Consider the following 21755-nt stretch of genomic DNA (forward strand, 5'->3'; position numbering starts at 1 on the left):
GTATTTTTGCATCAGTGAGGAGGAGGAAACCAACATATTTAATTATATTGCACCTGACAAACCACATCGAGATTATCTTTGTGTCTACTCTGCAGCATCTGGAACATACAGTACACCTGTCACTCAGTCAGTCAGTCGGTGTGTTTGTTTGTTGACCGCACTGTTGACCCTGAGAAAAAAAGGTGGTGGCGATAAATACACATGCAGTGACACCAGCAACAGGTAGAGTCGCTTTTACATTCCTTAGCTACTGTAGGAGGAATACAACAACACGTTTGTTCATAGAGGAAGTACGGAAGTAGACGACTGCCTGTTTAAGAGCACTCATGTAACGTTATAGTTGAGCATATCGGTGAGCTCACGGAAAGCCTCCGGGATCATTGAATGGGCACTGGAGATTTTTTTTGAATCCGGGAAGTCGCATCTGCATTCAGAGACTAGTCATCATGCGCGGCCACAGGAGGCAGGTAGGTGATCCCATTCACATACACTAACATTATATCGATACATTATAGAGCTGTTCTGAATCCAGATTCTTCTTCAAGCTTCATGTTTAACATAGGCCTGATGTTTATCCAAACCTGCACTTGTCAGACTGAATACAACAGAGGCTCAATCCAGTGCTGTATAAGAGCCACCCTTAAGAATATATAATATGAATTAGCAGTGTATGTTCTTCCATTAGTATCATACTGCTCAGATTGTATTTCTATGTATGCCACACCTTCACTGTACGTGTAAGTGAATAGCATGGATAGGCATGAAGGTTAGAGTATGACAACATGCCATGCTCTTTGTTCAATTATGTGATATTAACCCTCTACTCTGTCAGTACACTATAGTGAGTCAGGATCACCACAGTGGCATTCACTGACACATCTCTATGTCATAGTTAAACTGGATTCTTTTGGAATGATGTCTTTTGAGATGATCACACCTAATTATCTCATAATAGAATCATTATGTGTCAATCATTAGAGCTGTAAGCATTAGTCGACCGAAAAATAATGGTCAAAACAAGACATTTAAAGACACATTTCCCTGTTGTGGGACTACTAAAGGATTATTTTATTTTATCACCTTGGATTTTGAGTCACTGGAGGGACATTTTTCACTTTTATCATACATGTTATAGACCTTCAAGAAAAAAAAGTTGCTATATAATAAAACACAATCCTCAGTTGTAGCCCTATCACTCTTACCTACCAATTTTAAATGTTATATAACATTTACAAGAAAAATTAGTTTTTATTCATGATGTGTGGAATGTCATATTTTTATCTCTTTGTATTATTTTTCAATTTTTTGTTATACAGCCCAGTATTGATCTACTGGAATTAATGGGTGTGGTGAAAGAGAATGGCAATGATCAGTCATCAATCCCTCCTGTGGTAAGAAATGATTGTGTCCACTTTAAAAACATACAAACTACTGTAGCCACCTTAATTCACAGATTAAGATCGATCCCTATAATGTCAGAAAGTCTGACTTTCCATATTATTTTTGTCACACAGCAAACGCCTCTATCATACGATTACGTCCTGGTTGCCAAAACAAATGATCACCAGGACAGGAAGCAAATTGAATACATTGAGGAGCTGAAAAAAAAAAAATTAAAAGTGACCGTAAGTCTTTTGAAATAAACAAAAACGTTGAATGAAATGAAAGGTTACACAACTCTTTGATTTGTCTTGTCTTTATTCATCCCCGTTAGAAAATTATAGATGATGATCTCGTCTTCTATGGGATCCAAGCGCCTAAAGAAATGTTTGAGAGGTACAGATATCTGCTCAAAGTGTCTGATGCTTGTAACTGGAGCTCGGATCAGAACATTGTACCACTAAGCACCAGGTAAAACCATTTCTATTTTTAAACAATCACAGATGCTATTTGAAGTATCTGTGACGGTTTACCCGCTACATAACACAATATTCCTTTTCAAAATATGGTATTTGGACATGAATGAATGTGATATTCTAAATACTCTCCAAGCCCTGCTTCTCTTAACCATTACTAAGAATCAAAATGTCAAATACTTCATTGAATTAAATGAATTAAGATTTGTTGTTGCAAAATAGGCTTCATAAGCAATACTTATCTTTGTTTCAGGATAAGGATTGTCCACTTCATCTTGAATCACACCCATATACGTTCAGGAGGTGAGAAAAGTATCTTGATTTCCAATCCTTTTAGAGTACTTGGCACCTAATCTTGTTGTTCATGTTGTTCTTGTCCCCTGTTATTCTCCTCAGAGAGTTTGCGGAATCTTATGAAGATGAAGGTTTTTGAAGCAAAGTTCTGCTTGCACGAGGTAAACAAATAATTCATTCCATTTAAACCTTGTTGTTGTTCAGCATCTATGATGTATCACTATAGTTGCAATATTGTCACCATAACTGGCTTGATGAATGAATTATTACAAAGTCTTGGACAAGAGCTGCAGATAAAACCGATTGTATGAATAAAGAAGTTGGATACATATTTTTCTTAAGGTCAGGTGTGAATAAAATGATTAAACCCAGTATCTTTTCTCCGTCATCCACACACGATTAACATCTTTTATTTAGCTCCTCATTCTTAAGATAGTGAAACTATTATCTTCTGATAAATCTTTCCTCTTCATGTGGCCACTAAAGTGTTATGCTTATCTTAAAGAGCATCAGTAATTATGACATGAAACTTGGCAGTGTCCTTCCAAAACAATACCATGCTGCCAAACAACAATTTTTCACAGAGAAGCTAAGGGAGTCATATTATTGCAGTGAGTCACTCAATGCTGGGGCTATGTGGGAAAATGTGTGAACATACATTGACACATTTGCACATGTAAGCATGTACAAATGTGTCCTTGTGTGCTTTACAACACCGTGGGAGGAGAAGGAGTTTCTACCAAATGTAATATCGAGGATATTAAATGTAAATATATTTTGCCTTATGATATAATATAATAACAAAATATAATGCCCATACATAATATGTAGCAGCATTAATTGTGGATTTGTTTTCATTGTAAGCTCAAGTTTTACTGTATGTCGTGTTTTTAAACATGTACAAAGCTCTTCCTTATGTTGGAGATTTCTTTTGATTTTTCTTGTTGCTCTTGCTTTCAGAAAAAGAAGCAGAGAGAGCTGAAAGAGAACTGGGCTCGATGGACAGCCTGTCTCCAAGGGCAACCCATCACTGCTGTCAGGTTTGGACTGCAACACAACAGCCTGTTCATAATCCTGTTTTTCTTTTCCTTTTTTCTTCAGTTGTGGTTATTCAAATTCACCTCACTGTGAAGTGGGTTCAGCTTTTAGAAAGACAACAGCATGCATGTCGACCCCCACGCATGATGCAGGAATTGTTTGGAAGCATTGTTCGAAAATCATGCTCAGTAATTACTGCTGTTGCCTTTAGTTTCAGTTGTTTACTTAGTCCAAACACAATGCAAACATACATCAAGTCTCCAATTTCATTTAGAAAGGTAATTGGATATGTGTAAGCTGTATGTAAATATGTAAGCTGTGATATTACCGCACTCAGCTTTCAGAAAGCATAGAGACAAGATGTGCTGAACATCATCACTCGACCTTTAGGCAAAATCATACAAGTACTTGTTGTCGTCGAACATTAATCTTCCTCTTTTAAAAACCAGGAGGCTGGAGTAGAATGAAAAGAGAATTCATGTTGTAAAGTGTAACATTATATTATCATTGATAAAATATAACATTATAAACTGTACATACACAAGAAATGTACATTTCTTAAAAAATGGCAACATTGTGGGGAGGTACACACAAACTACTCCCATATTTTCTTCTGCCTGGTTTTGCCGACTAAATGAAACTATGGATACCTTCTTTCAGTGCACGATCCTTTTTGGACTCAAACAATTATGACTTGGCAGAACAGCGCAGCCACTCTCTCATCAAATTGATTAGTGTCTCATTTAAAGAGCAGCAGCACTTAACAGATAACAAAAACTGGCTAAAACCAGAGGAGACAAACTACGCCAACAGAAGGACACATTTCATGCAGCTATAAAAATGAAGGTCTAGCTGAACTAATGTTAGATAGAAGAGGATACAGAAAACAAATAGTATACAAAAACAAAAACCTGTATAATATAACATGCGGAGTTATACAGTAGCTATTATACAAAATGTTGACACCCTTTTTCTTCTTTTATGAGATATTTCTACTCTAAGGGAGCACAATTCAACAAATAAAGACTATGTGTTTTTTGTTTACAGTTTCATAAACTTTCCGTATAATTTGTTAATATTGATTTAGTACCACATTGTGTTTTTAAATGTATGTCTTAAACAGCAAGAAATGTAAAGAAACAAAAATGCAGCTACAGTTTATTTTTTTGCTATTTAAATCTCCCAGGCTCCTCCAACTATACAATTCAATAAACGTAAGACATACAGTGCAATAGATAAAATGGTGCAAGTGAAATACAGGAATCAGAAAAAATATGCACATTCAAAAAAGAATGTAAAATACATATGTAATTATGATTATCCTGTGATGGACATATTATACACATTATATATGATAGTAACATTCTTTGTCATTTTCTCCGTGTGTGTGTTTTCATGTCAGGAACTACTTTGGGGAGAAGGTGGCCTTGTACTACCTGTGGCTGGGCTGGTACACTTTTCTGCTGATCCCGCCTGCTCTCATCGGGGTCATCGTCTTCCTTTATGGCCTCGCCTTCTTTAACAGCTCACCCCTCATGTAAGCTTCTCCACAATGCCACAGTGTCACAGCAGACCATTTCAGATGTAACAAATGAAGATAAGATAAGATAGAGCTTTATTGTCTCCCTTAGGAGAAATTTGTCTTGGGCATCGAGATAATAAACATAAAACATTCAGGTCAATCAGTCATAGATACAGAACAGAGATCACATATCACATGGCAAAGAAACAAACAAGAAACATACAGGTACAGCACTTTCCCTATTGCACATATCGTTATTGCACATACATAATCAAATATTGCACTTTCCCTACTGCATTCATACACAAATCAATATTGCACTTTCCCTATTGCACCTATGCATAGTGTCCGTCAAATTGCACATATCCCTATTGTGTCCATACCTATTTACACATAATGCACTTTCCCTATTTAACCTTCTCGATTGCACAAACTACACTGTAAACATTTCACCTCCCAACAACTCCTAACACCGCATAATCACAATTGTTTCTGACTGTTCAGCAGCTTGATTGACAGTGGAACAAAGGAAAACTTATACCTGTTCAATTTACAAATGAAGTGCTTGCTGTGTTGCAGAAAGGAGGTTTGTGAGGCTGACACAGTCATGTGTCCACTTTGTGACAAGAGATGCAAAGTGTGGCAGCTCTCCGACACCTGCACATACGCCAAGGTACATCAGTGCTTTTCATTAGCCGGATGAGTGTTGTATTTGTCTGTTTGTGCTCACTGCTGGTCTGTCTGCCTACAGGTGAGCCTGCTGTTTGATAATAATGGCACAGTGCTCTTTGCAATGTTCATGGCAGTGTGGGGTGAGTTATACAGTATGACATAGTTATTCTTGTGATGAGGGAAATTGTCACATGTTTTTTGATGATGAGATCCCTGTTAAAGATAGATTAGAGTGAAGACAGTATTAGACAGACACATAAAACAGAACTGTTCTCCCATTCTGTCATTTATTACTTAAAAATGTTTGGCATTACTGTATTACATGTACAAATTGGTCTGTTTTATATTTGGTATATCTAACTGTCTGAAAGCTTTAAGTTCACTGAGATATGCACTGCCAACAAGATGCCCCAGAGAAAACCTACTGGCCCTGGCTTCTCACGTCTTAATCAGCCCAGGCCATCTGGCCGTGGGGGTGGTCAGGCAGTCAACTATAAGAACATCTAAAAGCTCTTTCACTGAGTTTTTCAGTTCTTATGCTTTTAGTATCTCTGTGTTTTAGTGGAGTTTTAAAAATATGCTGTCTGTTATCAGACCTCTTCTAAAATGCATAATATGTAATAGAAAATAAGAATCCAGGCAAAGTGACAGTGACATTATGGATTTGAAGTGAAGTTTATTAGAAGGGTATGATTAACTAGAACAAACACTAAAGTGACTGCATGAGTGCATTTTATGAGAGGACTTGTGTAAGGTAGGGGTAAGATAAAATCAGAGTAGTGCATAAATGGGCAGAGAGAAATACATTAGAATTTTGAATCATGGTCTAAAATAGGGCTGGAGCTCAGATGGTGCAATTTCCCGCCAAGTATTTCAGACCGCAAAAATCTGGATTGGTCTCAAATTGGCTTCCTGCTTTCTTGTTTTTTGAATAAGGCCTGTGTAAAATGCTATAACCAAAAGTAAATATGTAATGTTAAGCCTTGAATGAAGGCATGTAGAAACTTTCATGCATTCATAAAACGGTGAATGCAAAGCTGTTACCAAATATCCCAAAAGTTGGAACAGGCATAACCCAGATCTATGTTTACAAAAACTCTCCCTGTGCATTTCTCATGATGTAGTTCCTGTTGGCTTCATGATCTCATAATAATCCTTGATCTTTACAGCAACATTGTTTTTGGAGTTCTGGAAGAGACATCGAGCTTCCTATGTGTGTGAATGGAAAGTGTCGGATTGGTGTGAGGAGGAGGTATGATCAGTTCACATGTTACATCCCATTTCAGTAATACCTGTTCAGTGCTCATTGGAGTTATAACTGTGTATATTCTTTTATTATATTTAACTGTAGGAGGAACTGATTCTGGAAATTGTGAACAATGCCAACTGTGAACCAAAAGAATATAAGCACTCCTACCTGCGCAGCACTCTGGTTCTGATCTGTGTCACAGTAATGGTGGGTGACTTGTCATTTTTACATTTGTTACATATGTTCTTCAAATGCTTCGTCATCTTTGGATCTCAGGTTAAAATAGGATTCAGGAAGGAGTAGGTTCAGTTTTTGGTATTTAAGTGGGAATTCTTAATTATTCAGTCCTGGTTCATTTAGTAATTTCAATGAAAAGAATGGGATACTGCACTCAGGAGTGTCTTCGATGATATACAGTATGTGCATCAGAATTGTGTGCAAGGTTTGCAATACACTATTTTTTCCAGAGAATGTCGCCACGGACACTGAATTTGTAATAATGCAAATATATCAATATTGCAATATTTTCAGTGGGCCATAGGCTCAATCCCCATTGTGTTACCTCTTTTGGGGAAACATAGTGGCATATCAGACATGCATTTAAATTAAAATATTTTGACTTTAAAAGTAGTTGAAGGTACTTGTTTGGATGCCCTCCTAAATATAGTGAAACAAATGAGTGTTTTTTGTGTTCCCTCAGATATTGGTGATCATTGGCCTGACACATGCCTTGGTGGTGTTCAGGGTGATCGCAGCGGTGGTCCTGGCTGAAGGATCATGGAAGTTCCTGAGCACCCACTCCAACAGCGGAGCAATGATGCTGGGGGCCGTCCTGCATTACCTCATCATCACCGTCATGACACGGGTGCGCAGGTCTCTAACTGTGTCTCTGTTTGACTTTTCCTATATTCTATGTGGCTCTGACAATATTTGTATATTTGCAGATCAACAGGATTGTTGCCATGAAGCTCTGTGAAATAGGTATGTTAACTGTACCGAATACATTTTCCTTTTTATATACTACATTTGAAAGAGACGCTGATACACTAATATAACAAAGTTGAATGTTTGCTTTAAAAGCTTTTTATTTTTATAAAATGATTTGATAATATAATGTATTTCAGTAATTGAAAATGTAAATGAGCAGTTATTGTAATGCAGGTGTCAGTGTATTGGGCAGTGAGAACTGGCAAACACATTTAGGATGGCTGATGCTGTCAAGCATGTGATCGGACAGGAAGCAGGAGAGACACACAGATAACAGACTGATAAGTAGTAATGCCTTGAACAATACACCTTTGCAACATAGATCATGTGGCCCACATCCAATGTCCACACATAGACCTTTCTGCATGTTTTTTCAGGGCTTAAGGCTGAGACTCTGGAAGGGCTTTGATGTTATTTATTTTTTACCCCGTTCTGCACACTTTCTCCCAATTTCTTTTTTTCTTTATTCCCAAAACTCATTATATAGACAACTTTACATTTCCAGAAAGCACAGTGTCACCTGAAGGCATTATACATCAGCATACATCAGCTCTATATTGGACATTGGAACTGGGCCACCATGTACACTAATAAGGGCAAATAAACGGGAGTTTTAAAAATGTGTGATAGATCAGGTGATATTCAGAAATCGGAAACTCACTGAGAATAATTGAACTGAGGTGGAAGAGGAAGATCATCATGAATGAACTTTTACGAGGGTCTTTGAGTGCATGTAGAGCCCCCAAAGAGTCTTTTTCGAAAACTAAAGGTTACCAAGATAAACCAAATTGGCTAAAACATCTCACGTTTGCTTTTGTAGGGAGCCAGTCGTGTTCAGATGGGTTTCTAAAAGCTTCCTGTAGAAATGGAAGTTTAAAAATAACAATATCTGAAGATGTGAACACTACAAATTAAATTGTAATATTGCTGTATGTGCATCAACCATAGGCATCAACATAACATTATTTTGAATAATAAAATGTATATTAAGGCAAACTATATAATAGATGCAAAATGATATTCTCGTTTGTGAGATTGTGCCATCCATTGGCCATCTTTTGAACTGCATGGACACTGACATGAGTTTGTTTGTATTTTTTAGAGGAAACAAGATCATTTGCAGCCACAGAGAAGAGTTTCACCGTCAAGATGTTCACCTTCCAGTTCTTCACCTATTTCTCCTCCCTGTTCTACGTCGCTTTTTTTCTCGGCAGGTAAGAACTAGTGAATTGAATTAGGCCTGTACAATAATTCAGTATTCACATTTTGGAACTTTTGATGTTACCCTTAAGGACCCCTGAATATTGTCCTTTTGAAAGAAACTCATATCTATATATATTTATAATAATAATGTGTTTTTGTTACACACACAAAAGGATAAATGGCCATCCTGGTAGTTATGTGCGAATTTCAGGAATATGGAGGCTCGAGGAGGTTAGTAACAAAACTCTTTATCCCATTCAGAAAAACATGATTTTTAAGTAATAGTTGATATTTCACATTTGAATGTTGTTCATTATTGTTGTCCTATCACTTCTTCTCTCCTGTGCAGTGTCATCCCAGTGGATGTCTAACAGATCTGTTTATCCAAATGGCTATTATAATGGTCCTTAAACAAACCATTAGCAATGTCTTTGAGTTCACTGGCCCGTAAGTATAAATCTGATTTTAGGCAAGGCAAGGCAAGTTTATTTATATAGCACCTTTCAACACAAGGCAATTCAAGGTGCTTTACAAAAATGAAAGACATTCAGACAAACGCATTTAAAAACAGTAACAGATAATAAAAGAAACATTAAAAGAAAAAATACATGAATAAAAATGTACAGTGCAGTTTAAGATATGAATAGTTCACACAGAAGTTCCACTTTACTGATGAACACAATGGCTCAGTTTCAATTAAAAGCAGCGACAAAAAGAAAAGTCTTCAGCCTGGATTTAAAAGTAGTAAGAGTTGCAGCGGACCTGCAGGTTTCTGGGAGTTTGTTCCAGATTTTAGATGATTTACTGTATAAAACTGTATTATTCACCCTTCTCAACTAGCTTTGTCTCTGTTCAGCTGGTTCTGCAGGTGGTTTAAGAAGAGGAGAACCAAGAAGCTGCAGAGGAAATGTGCCCACTGCTACCTGAAGGATGATTCAGAGGTCAACCATGGAGCGGAGCTGTGTGAAAACTGCAAGCTTCGAGACTGGCTCAGCAACTACCGCCTCAACGACGTGGACTCCTTCAGCCTGTTCCATGAGTTCCTGGAGATGGGTATGTACTGTAGTATGCATACAATTTTAACAACAAAAACAGGACCCATTGGACAAATGCTAGACTGGTTTTCGTTGATGATATTCTTCTCTGCCTTTCCTTAGTGATCCAGTTCAGCTTTACCACCATATTTGTGGCAGCGTTTCCTCTCGCCCCTCTGCTCGCCCTCATTAACAACATCATTGAGATCCGCCTGGACGCCATTAAAATGGTCACTCTGGAGCGCAGGCTGGTCCCCAAGAAAACCAACGATATTGGTGAGCACCACTTTCAAACTGGAAGTGTAAATGTTGTTGGCGTGTTAGGTGTTTTGTAGGTTGTAAACATTGTTTCAACTTTAGATGTGTTAGAAAGATAATTTTAAAATGCTTTCTGTTCAGTGTCTGTGCCTCTTAAGCTCCGCATTGCTTATCGGGGTGTCCCATTTCACACTTGTCTTATTATTTTACTTGTTTGTGAATAAAATGAATTCAATTAAAAAAAATAGATTACATTTTCATCACATCAACTTGTTCTTCCCTCAGGTGTGTGGATAGACGTGTTGGAGGCTATTGGTGTCTTAGCGGTCATTGCTAACGGGCTAGTCATCGGCGTGTCATCAGATTTCATCCCTCGATTGGTTTATCGTTACCGCTACGGCCCATGTGCTAACGGCACAGAAGCAGATATTGAGTAAGAGTACTTCTAGAACAATTTTTATTCTGTCAACTCATGCGACACACTTTAAATATATTCTCTCTATATTCGTTTTTTTCCAGCTGCATGTCCGGATACATCAACAACACTCTCTCCGTTGCACATTTAGATGATCTAAACTTACGCAATGAGTTTTCGGCCAGTCAGATGATCACTACTAGTGGCCTGAATGTAACTTCTTGCAGGTTTGTTATTCTTATATCTTTTTTGTTTTTATATAAAATCTCCCTTTTCTTTGGATATAAAAGCCTGCTATTCTTGTCTACTTCTCTCAAACAGGTATAAAGACTACAGGAGCAATGAGGACTACAATCTAACCCCACAGTTTTGGTTAATTTTAGCTGTGCGTTTCGCTTTTGTCATCCTGTTTGAGGTGAGATTTAACCATAACCAAAAACCCTAATCTCATCTTCCTACTTTGATTTCTTTGAGCAGTTTTTCTGTACAGTAGAAGCAACCATCCCAGCACACTGTGAATGTATTTTGATTGACAGTATCAATCTAGGCCAGGGCTGCCCAAAGTGGTCCCCTGGAGAGGCAGAGACAGTGGCACACAGACAAAAAGGGAACTTGGCATTCTTGTACCATTTTGCATCATAATGATACAAAACAATACAAAAGGTGGTTGCTTTTGGCTCGTGGCCCATTATAAAGTCTCAGCTTTGACACTCGAAGAAAAACATCTTTAGGCAACCATTATCTAGGCAATAACTAAATCCAGGTGTGTTATCTACAGTATAATGAAACCACATATTCATTGAGCGGAAAGATGATAACATTCCTAAAAACGTACTCTCTGCTTTCAGCACGTTGTCGTCATATGCAAGTTCATTGCAGCATGGTTTGTGCCGAGTGCTCCCTTGCAGGTGAAGAATGATCGGCTCTTTGATAAACTCAACAGACTGAAAGAGGAACTCAGGTGAGTCTTAAGCAATGTGAAGTTACACTGTAAAAAAATAGATATAAAGAATATTACATGAGCCTTTTAGGATTTTGTTTAAATATTCTCAACCTTTTTCTGTGGTGCCCTACCTACGCATTCACCAATCATAAACTAAATCCCTATTTGAGGGTAATACTGATCTTATTACGTTGGTTGAGTTGGTCCATGACGTAACACATCATAACTAGTTTTAACACACAAAAGACACAAGTTGCTCCCGCTTCATTTGCAGTAATCGCAGGAGAAGACAAAGGCTTTTTTGTATTTTTAATTTGCCTTTTGTGTATTGTGGATTAGCATCTCCACTGTACTTATTAAGCTAACAAAAGTCTGTCTATATATATATATATCTATTTATGTAGCTCAAATGAATCAGATTAAATAAATCAGGCTCACAAATGTTTTTCATTTTTTTCAACAGACATTCCAACTTATGGGAACCAGTGCATTAAAACATTTCTACCTGACACTTGAAACTTTTACCACCACATAAGCACTTGCATGTAACAGTGTTACGTCTTAAGAGTTTCTGAACTAAAAATAAATTGAGATAGATAGATATACTTACAGCCAGCATTACTCTACATTAATGCGTCATAAGAGGTATACATTACATTGACATAAATATTCCACTCAAATGTAATGGTTTATAATTTAACTGAACCCAAATATCCCAAATGATGACTTTAGTTATTTTGTAACTCTAATAATGTGTGCATTATATACTACTAGTATATATTAGACGTTTTTAAAGATTTGCTTTCCAGTGTTGTGACCACAATTATTTTTCTGCTGCAACTCACCAACCCTTGTTTTATTTCTCACAGTTCATTTCAAGCTCGACTTCGTTCAGACCACCCTTAAAGGTTACACATTTTCTCTGAGGACATGAGCACAGTGTTGCCATTAACAGTTGCCACACAGTAGGCTATTTTTATTATATGTACAGCACTTTGGCTCGACCAAAAATCATTTATAAATGTGCTATATAAATAAAACTTGATTTGATTTGATTAAAGTGTCCAGACTGTCACAGAATTGAGTCAATGCCAAAGGCATTATCATCTCTCTGAAGAGTTCAGAAGGAGGGCTCGCACTCTCTTTACATTTTTTGCAGCCAAATGTTAAGTGCTGCCTATCTGGATCCTCATCTCTGAAATGGACTTTGAAGACAGACTCATTTTTCTTGGATGAAACCAGTGGACAGTGTATACAATCTATGACAGTGACCAATTTTACTGATGATGAGATTGTTCTTATTGGATTGTATGAATGCACTGATAGCTTACTGTTGGATCTCTTTATTTGTGAGATGCATGTAAGTGTTTTTAGGAAAAGCCTAATGATAATGTATACTGCTATGGCACTACAGTACCGATTATGTGTTACATTGTTGCCTTATATTTTAAACAAGCGATGTGATGATTGCCTTTACTGCAGACAAATAATGGTGGTGTCTTTTGTGAAGCAGACACAAGAATGTTTTTGCATTATAATATTTTATATTATTGAATAAAAGAGAAAACCTTTGGCCTCATATTCTGTAATGTCTATCTATTTTTCAGCAAGATTCAAGTGTAAATACAGTATTATTTCCGTGATAGTTACAATCATGACAGGGTTGTCTTTGTGTCACGCCAAGGTTTCTTTTAAGGACGGATAGTAAGCCTTAGTTTCAATATCACACGATACAACCACATGTTTTTTTCCCAATAAATGTATTTCCGGGAATTTGAAAAATACCTTAAAAATGCAGGTTCACCATCAAATACATGGATCAATTGTGAAAACATTTTTGTTTATCACTCTACGACTACTATAAAGTCCCACAAGTTGTAACCTTATTAATGGTAAACAGAAATATTACTAATGCCTCATGGATATGTTATAACCAATAATAATGACATCATTTGGGTTGGGTCAATAATAATATTTTATAATAATATGGGAGCCAATCTTCATAATGAGTCATTTTTAATTTGTACTCCTCTGAGAAACGTTGCTGATAAATCTATAGTTTTCTTTAAAACAAAGTTTAAATTCAGGGCTTTAACATGTAATGAAGAATGTTCAGGCTGCTGTATTGTTACATTACTAAGGGTAAAGTTGTGAGTAACTTCCTTGAAAAACTGGAAACTGGGATAGACGTAGATCTACTTTTCAGAATGTCCTAATATTATCCATTCCCAGGTTTGTGTAAACCGGTGCACACGTCACATGACCAAGTTCAGCCAATAGCAAGTCGAGTTTGAGGTACCTTACCAGGTGCATGCATCAACTGGACGGCTGTTGTTAGTCACCTCTGTGACAACGTTACAAAACTGTATAAATCAACAGGTAGGCTACACTCATAGAGGTTTAGTTAATTCGCTTCAATCGGTTCACCTGTCCCCTCAGGAAGGAGGAAGACGAACACTGCGGCTCATGGCTCTGATTTTAGTCGCATGCATTGTGGCATTCTCCGGGAACACTTTACTGGCAGACGGTAAGGATGTAGCCTACACAATAAACTCTATTCTCTTGTTTAGATTTCACAGGTTTACACGATATTTAGAAATCTAGTTTGACTTATGACTTATAATGTATTGTTCCTGGTTTGTTTTTGTCTATTTAAAACGTACTGACAGCCATGTTTTCGGGATGCTGGCTAGGTAAATACCAGGTAATGCACATGTAGTTCGTGAGGGTCACTTTATCTGTCACAGTCACATGCTGTTGCCTGGCAACATAAGGTGACCCGGACTTCGGACCCGGATGTGGTCTCCTTTTATGAAAAACTGAGGAATAACTCGAAAGTTGGTTGGACAGAGAGGAAACAGGAAGGAAAGTTGTGCAAGTGTTTTGTGGTTTTAGTCATAGGCACGATGAGCGCATGCGCTGAATATCCTGAAGAACAGGTCCAGATTCAATAGAACAGTATATCTCATTGTCTGAGGTGTATTTTACATCTGTCCTGAAAAGGGAGCAGTTAGGCCTGATATTAACTTGTTGTTTGCTTGGAACATGTCCTCAAACAGAAAAGGGTATTCAGTGATATTCTCTTTTCATCTAAGTCAGCAAAACAGCCATTAGAGTCTGATAGGTTGACAAAAAGTGTAAACAGGTTCACCTTCATGCACCATTAGACATTCAGTCATTGCTGAAAGCTGCCCTAACACTGAACTCAGCCTCATGAAGCTGCACAGGCTGTATGCAAACTGTTTACACAGACACACGGTAGTCAAAGTGTTTTCTCAAAAGGCTTATTGTTTGATCACACAACATAGAGTAGAGATGAATTCAAACCTTTTTATGCCTTGACCCGATATGACCGACACACACAGTTGTATTCATTCATGTCGTGATTATAATTCAGGAAATCTCATGGCGAATAGTTCAATAGCAATTTGTAATCTGCAATTTTCTCATATTAAAGTGAACATTTTAATATTTCTTTCAATGATAATAACATTGATGATTAGATTCAAAAATGATAATTTCCTCCAATAGGTTAAAGGTTAACGGGTACACATGTTCACTTATAGTACAGTACAACACACGCTGTAACATTTAGCCTATTGTATTTCTTTTTTTTGACACACATATATGTATAGTTTACTTCATCTGCATTACTTGCACATTGGTCTTGCAAGATACAGTAATCTTGCACTCAGTTATTCTACTCTGTTTCTTCTTGCACTATTTTATTGTTTTTAAATCAGTGTTATTGTTTTATGACTTATATATATTTATGTTGCATTGTTGGAGGAGCCTGGGTCCTAAGATTTTCATCGCCACATCTACACTGTAGCTACTGTGTAAATGACAATTAAGCCTTTATATCTTTGAATCTTTGAATCTTTGAATCTTGAATCTTTAAATAGTATCACATTTGCAATATCAGTCAAAAATAATCACAATTAGATATTAGTTGAAATAGTTTTGACCTAATTGAGATATAACAATCAGTTTTGGGATGGATAAAATTGACTTGTTGCATCTCTAATGTGTGTCTCTATCTGTAGCTCAGACGTGTGTCGATGGGAGCGTGTTTAAGGAGCAGGTGCTCTATGTGGGGCAGCAGGAGCCCCCATACCGGCTGACCTGCCCTCTGGAGCCCCAGAGCCCCCCCCTGCCCCACCTGACCTGGCAGAAAGACTGCCAGCCGCGGCCCTCCATGGAAGGGAAGGCCTACCTGGAGTTTGCCAACTTCAGCTTGGCAGACCAGGGGAATTACACCTGTATGCAGCAGGGCAACAGCTCATCCTCATTCACTACGCACCTCATAGTTAAGGGTAAGTACTACGTCTATGTTAAGTGTAATGGAGGCTATTTGAACAGGATACTGTAATTATGTGGCTCTCACAGTAAGCTATTTCTTGCAGGGTTGGGAGGCAACAGACCACATATATAACTTTCCAAAAAATCTGTTAGAATCTCTCCTCAGCCCAGATTATATTTGTATTGGACATGTTTTAAAAGTGCTTTCTATATTTGATTTTAAAGTATAGAAAGGTGTTCAAATCAAATGTCCTTTTCTTCTTGTAAAACAATTGATTATGTAGCTAATTAAGACACTACCTGTCCAATTTGAATGCAGTAAATAATTGCATTTTAAAGTAATCTCCCCCAACGTTGATCTTTTTATCCCTGAACCAGACATAACGTGTGTGTGGGGGTTTAGGGAGCTAGTTGAGCGAGTACACCTACAAGAAGGCATTTAGTTTCAGCTCGTCTTCCAGCTGCAGTCTCAGCCTGTGCACATAAAAGACGCTATTGTCTGCGTTTCCTACAGCGAACACAGATACCGCAGGACCTTCCTCCCTGCAGCGGTCAGACTATACAACCAGCACAGGCCCTAGTAGACCCCCCCCCCACACACACACACAACAACACAGACTATAACACCCCCAATATGTGCTATATGTGCAATATATACCTGGCTGCTCAATCCTAAGAACTGTTACAGGATGTGTATTTTGTCATTTGTGTATCTTTTAATTTGTTGTATTATATTTCTTATTATATTATAACTTCTTTTTTTTACTTTAATACTTTTTAATGCATGTAACATATGTAACATTAAGCTGTCTATGGCTCTTTTTCTGCTGTAACAATGTACATTTCCCCTCTGTGGGACTAATAAAGGTATTCTGATTCTGATAACAGTGGTTTGTCTTTTCTCAGAGTCACGGTGCTCCAAAGACCCAGAATTTAAGCGAAATGAAGACAGACACCGTGGAAATATAGGATCCACTGTGACACTGAACTGCACGGCTCTTCTCTTCTGGGATCCCACGGAGGAGCACTGTGACACCACGCTGCAGTGGAGTAAAGATCACTTTCCCCTCCCCAATCACATACATTACGCGCTGAATGCCTCCTCATGGTGATTTGAAGTTTTCTAAAGCCAGGTTCAAGCATCTTCATAAAAAAAGCATTTGAGAGTGGAAGTAAGATTGAGTTTCCTTTCCATCTCATCAGGTCTCCTGCAGCCGGCCAGCTGATGGTAACCAGTCTGCTGGAGATCAACCTGAAGGAGCAGGATGATTTCGGGCTGTACATCTGCACAGTGAGGAACTATTCCTCTCTATTCAGAGTTTCAGAAGAGTGTAAGAAAACTACTTATTTATGTTGGTTTCTTACAATCCGTCCTGCATCTTTAGATACACTCTTTAGATCAAATGAACTTCAATGTTCTGCAGGAAAATGTGTCTTGGTTTCAGCCCTACATTAATATTGAGTCTAGTACTTAATTGTTTTAGGAATCAGTCTTACAGTCACACTCCACTGACGGAATTCATATTCTGCAGTTTGCGATGATCAATTTGAATGAAAGTATTGGTTTATTGTGATTTTTCCATAGGGATTTCATGCGGTGGACCCCACGGCCCCAACCACATATTTTCTGTTTTGGCAGCCATCGTCCTCCTCCTGCTCCTGGCTGTCGCTGCTGTTGTGTATTCCAGGTGTCACTTGAACATCAAAATCTGGTACAAGAATTCCTACGGAGACTATGAACTCAGTGGTAAGTGACATAATGTTGCTATAACCATGTGAGACTGTGAGAATATAAAGTATCAACATCATTTTTTTTTTTTTTTGTGTCTCTTCAGATGGCAAATTATTTGATGCTTACATCTCCTATGTGAACAATGACCACGACAGGAAGTTTGTCAACTTCATTCTTAAACCTCACCTGGAGAAAAGAAATGTGTACAAAGTGCACATCAATGACAACGCTATCTTACCTGGCTCAGGTAAGCCTAATGTCTGTTGTTGTTGTGGAATGAATGGGAGAGTGGGAAATGTGGACTCTATTTTTAACTAGTTTTTGTTCTCTTAACAGTCCAGAATGTTCAGATCCTTCTGAACCCGTTGCTACGAGTTATTCTGGGGGCCCTTTCACCCAATATGCCCTTGAGTAAGGCACCGGACTACCCCCTTCCCCCCCCACTCCCATTGCTCCCCGGGCGCTGTACAATAGCTGCCCACTGCTCCTCGTACTAGACTCCTGGTACTCGGATGGGTTAAATGCAGAGGCCAAATGTCACTGTGTGCTGTGCTGCATGTGTGACCATTAAAGAGGGGTTTCATCCCTCTGATTCTATTCTATTCTATTATGTGTTGCAATTGCAACCATGAGACCATTTTCTCATATTAATCTAAATAATCTAAAAACAACAAATGCCATAACAATTTGTAAACAACAATGATTTGTCTGATTATTTGTTATCTGTGTGTAAGCTCTTTTTTTCTTTAGTAACACATTCCTTGGTAACACATTTGAACCTAAAGCAGCCCATTTTTAACAACGCTCTACAATATTTTGTGTCTCCAGAACCGTCTGCAGAGCTGCTGATGAACTTGAGTCGCTCTCGGCGTCTGATCGTGTTGCTCTCTCATGCTTACCTCGAGCAGGACTGGTGCTGCAATAACTTCAGGTCAGATGAATTCAATGTTGAACTAACACTGTTCAAACAACCAATAATATATACAGAATAAAGCTTAGTAAAATGAGTGTGGCATCATCACAATATACCACTTGAGGTCAGTGTTGCTGTCTCCACTATGTCCTATCCTGACACGGTGTGTGTGTTTTCAGACAGGGTCTTCTGCACCTGTTGGAGTTGTGTCCGCAGCCCATCCTCATCCTGTTGGAGGGTCAGTCCAAACGCATGAGGCCTGAGATCAAGCAGCTGCTCAATGATCACCAGCACTGCCTCACCGTCCTCACCTGGAAGCACAACTCTGTGGTAAGACCCACAAGAGTACCTAGCAGAGCGATCAATTACCACCACAATACTATAGGATTTACTTTAAACATAATTATGTTGAACGTTTTACAAAAATAATAGAGATACATTATATTTTAGCTAAAATTTAAGCCAACATTCATCGAAAATGTATATATTATTGTGTTAATTACATATATACATACATACAGTATGTGAAAAGTGTATATCATGTCTCAATCTCTCTAACACTGACAGCAATATGAGTACAAGAGAAAAAACCTCTTTAATTATATTTGTGTTCTACTCTTTACCGGCCATTTACATCTACGCAATTATAGATATTTTTAATTTTGAGATGTGATTCATTGTAATAAAATAAATAAACATCTGAATTTAAATTAGAAATGTATTGCATATACTATATATAATGGAATAGGGCTTCTACAGGTGAGACTACAGTTCAGTTTGACTCTTAACAGCGCAGTGTAACGTGTCATGTTTGGTTTCCACAGACTCCTTCCTCCGTCTTCTGGAAGGAGCTGGCCTTAGCGATGCCTCGTAGAGTCGTCTTCCGCAGCTCGTCTGCCTGCGAACCGCAGACTTTGCTACACAATGACAAGGACCCCATGCTGACCCTCGACTCCAACTACCGAGACTCCAATTCAGACACTGACCCTGCCGGAGATCTGGGTAAGAACAACAGTCACTAAGTAGTAATGTTTGGAATAGTCTTACCTCTATCTGCACATAAAAGTAAAATAAATGCACAGACAAGTGCCAGGTGATTGTTGTAATTAAAAATTCAATACATTTGAGGGACTGCGGATGGAAATTTGCTCAAAGCTAAATCTGGCACTGTTAAGCTTGACACATTTTAATGTTTTAAGTATTCATTACTGTGCATTGTCCCTGCCAAATAAACGATTAAATGACATAGACAACATGCTAAAGCAGGTTTATTCGTGTTTAACAACCATCTGGTAGTGATCCAGAGATGTTAACGCTAGTTGGTCATGTACTTTTTCTTGAATAGCAATTCAAATATCGAACGTAATGGCCTATATTCAAGTCTCAACCTGACAGAGTCTCTTTTGTCTTTTTCAACGTGCAATACAAGCTGACCTAGTTAAACTTTGAATAATCAAACACAGGTTCAACGGCTAATCTTTAACTAAAATAAACAAAATCCTTCGACATGATAAGCTTGCACATATTCTCTTTAACAGTTTGTCTGTCCTGTATCATATCAAGACATTCCAAGCCGATATGAGACAAATGCTTTCATGTCAAAGGAATAGCTCAGTATTAGCATAGTTGCCGAGATTCTTGATGAATAGATTAGTTCAACTTTATACTTTACCTACATGTGAAACTGCAGTCAGTTATCTTAGCACATTAACTGGAAACAGGGTCAAATACCTAGCCTATCTCTGTCTGAAGCTCACAAATCTACACCCAATACCTTTTCTTTCTTAATTGTTTTAAAAACACAATGGTTTAGACTAAAGGTTGTCTCAAGGTGACTAAAACATTTAAAAAAAGCTTCTCAATAACTATTAGTCAGTCACCAAACCCCATGTATACTACAACCTGACGTTTTTGCACTGCTGGAGATGCTAGTAGATACATTTCGTTATCTTTGTGCATAGCCAGGCTAGCTATTTCCCTGCTAAGCTAAATTAACAGCAGTTGTTGATTCACAATGAATCAACCAATGTGAAACTGATATCAATAATGTTATCTTCCTCTTGGCAAGAAAGCAAAAATGTCACCAGATGTTAAACTACGCGTTTGATGTCTTAAAACAAAAGAATGAAACAGCCCTAACATTACAGCATTTCCGCAAACATGTACTTTGCATTAGCATGTCTCACTCTTGTCTTCCTGCTGCAGGCCTTCGCCCCCCCCTATACAAGGCTCTGGCCTCTAAAGCTCCCGTCCTGCTCGTCGCTCACATCCCGTCCGCCGAGCCCAGACCCATGGACATCGACGTGTCGGACCTGGGATCACGCAACTATGGAGCGCGCTCAGACTTCTACTGCCTGGTCACTGAAGATGACATCTGATCGAAACCCCCCCACTGATCTCTTAAAAACGACTCTTCTGATGCATTGCTTTATTGTTACCTAAGTCAATATGGGAAATATGTGTGTCTTTTACAGTGTTGTGTTAAATCAAATGGTTAACTTCTTTTACCTTGTTTTTTCTATTCACCAAAGATTGATTTTTACATTTTTATATATTTTTGTTTACTGTTGTAAAATATCTAATGAGAAATTGTACAAGTTATTATCTGCTGTATTTGTGTGAATCTTGGAAAGAACTGTCATTTCACTGCTTTGATCTCTCATGAAGTCCCCAGCAGAGGGAAGAGTGCTGTCAGATAGATTACATTACATTGCATTTAGCTGACGCTTTTATCCAAAGCGACTTACAATAAGTGCGTTCGACCAACAAAATACAAACTTGAAGAAAACAGAATCATATAAGTACATCAGGCTTCATAGAGCAAAAACATTTCAAGTGCTACTCAACTGGCTTTAGATAAGCCAGCCCTTTATTAGTATATAAATGCTTTGTTAATATAGATTGAAGGGATTCAGCTTTTCAAGCAGTATTTCAAAATATGACAGCTGACGGATTGGGAAAGAGAAACAATAAATGTAACAGTCTTAAATTATAACTCCGGACATCTGTTTGTGCACGTGAGGCAGGGCAAGGTTCATGACCGATGAACTCGTAACATTTTTGTACATATGGGTGCTTTGTGTTTAATGTAAAAACACTAACAACGCAGCAATAATGCTAATAAAGCAGTTTGACAAAAATACCTGGCTATTTCTCTCTTTTGGGATCATGATCTGTCTTCATGGGGTGATGATAGCAGTACCTGCAGTGAAATGAGAGCCTGAATAAGGGTGCAGCAGGGCAGGTCTGGTGTTGTTCTTGTCTGAGCAGGAGCAAATATGTAAACAGGGAGTGGCGAGCATTTCATCGTGATAGTGTCCCTTTATTACAGTCACAG

The 21755-nt window shown here is 38.1% G+C and overlaps 2 protein-coding genes across 3 annotated transcripts; both read left to right on the forward strand.

The window, feature by feature from the left end:
- Nucleotides 1–38: 38 nt before the first annotated feature.
- On the forward strand, nt 39–13050 carry LOC117538795 (anoctamin-9). Of its 2 annotated transcripts, none has more exons than XM_034204687.1 (24): nt 39–467; nt 1317–1391; nt 1515–1625; nt 1715–1851; nt 2110–2159; nt 2253–2311; nt 3111–3190; nt 4591–4725; nt 5290–5383; nt 5462–5522; nt 6552–6634; nt 6734–6838; nt 7332–7496; nt 7576–7612; nt 8721–8832; nt 8995–9052; nt 9171–9268; nt 9678–9874; nt 9979–10131; nt 10399–10546; nt 10633–10755; nt 10850–10943; nt 11377–11489; nt 12341–13050. In XM_034204687.1, the coding sequence occupies exons 1-24, from the start codon at nt 447–449 to the stop codon at nt 12375–12377; spliced, it is 2346 nt and encodes a 781-aa protein (XP_034060578.1). In that variant the 5' UTR covers nt 39–446; the 3' UTR covers nt 12378–13050. The 2 variants fall into 2 exon arrangements, with proteins under 2 accessions (XP_034060578.1, XP_034060579.1); XM_034204688.1 differs by having other exon boundaries at nt 447–467; nt 11935–13050.
- A 720-nt stretch (nt 13051–13770) lies between these two features.
- On the forward strand, nt 13771–21558 carry sigirr (single immunoglobulin and toll-interleukin 1 receptor (TIR) domain). Its single transcript, XM_034204697.1, has 10 exons — nt 13771–13998; nt 15518–15787; nt 16680–16881; nt 16977–17104; nt 17359–17520; nt 17609–17752; nt 18334–18436; nt 18598–18748; nt 19243–19420; nt 20624–21558. The coding sequence occupies exons 1-10, from the start codon at nt 13938–13940 to the stop codon at nt 20794–20796; spliced, it is 1572 nt and encodes a 523-aa protein (XP_034060588.1). The 5' UTR covers nt 13771–13937; the 3' UTR covers nt 20797–21558.
- The last annotated feature ends 197 nt before the right edge of the window (nt 21559–21755 follow it).

Source organism: Gymnodraco acuticeps, unplaced genomic scaffold (genome assembly GCF_902827175.1).
Source record: "Gymnodraco acuticeps unplaced genomic scaffold, fGymAcu1.1, whole genome shotgun sequence".
Classification (NCBI taxonomy): Eukaryota; Metazoa; Chordata; class Actinopteri; order Perciformes; family Bathydraconidae; genus Gymnodraco; species Gymnodraco acuticeps.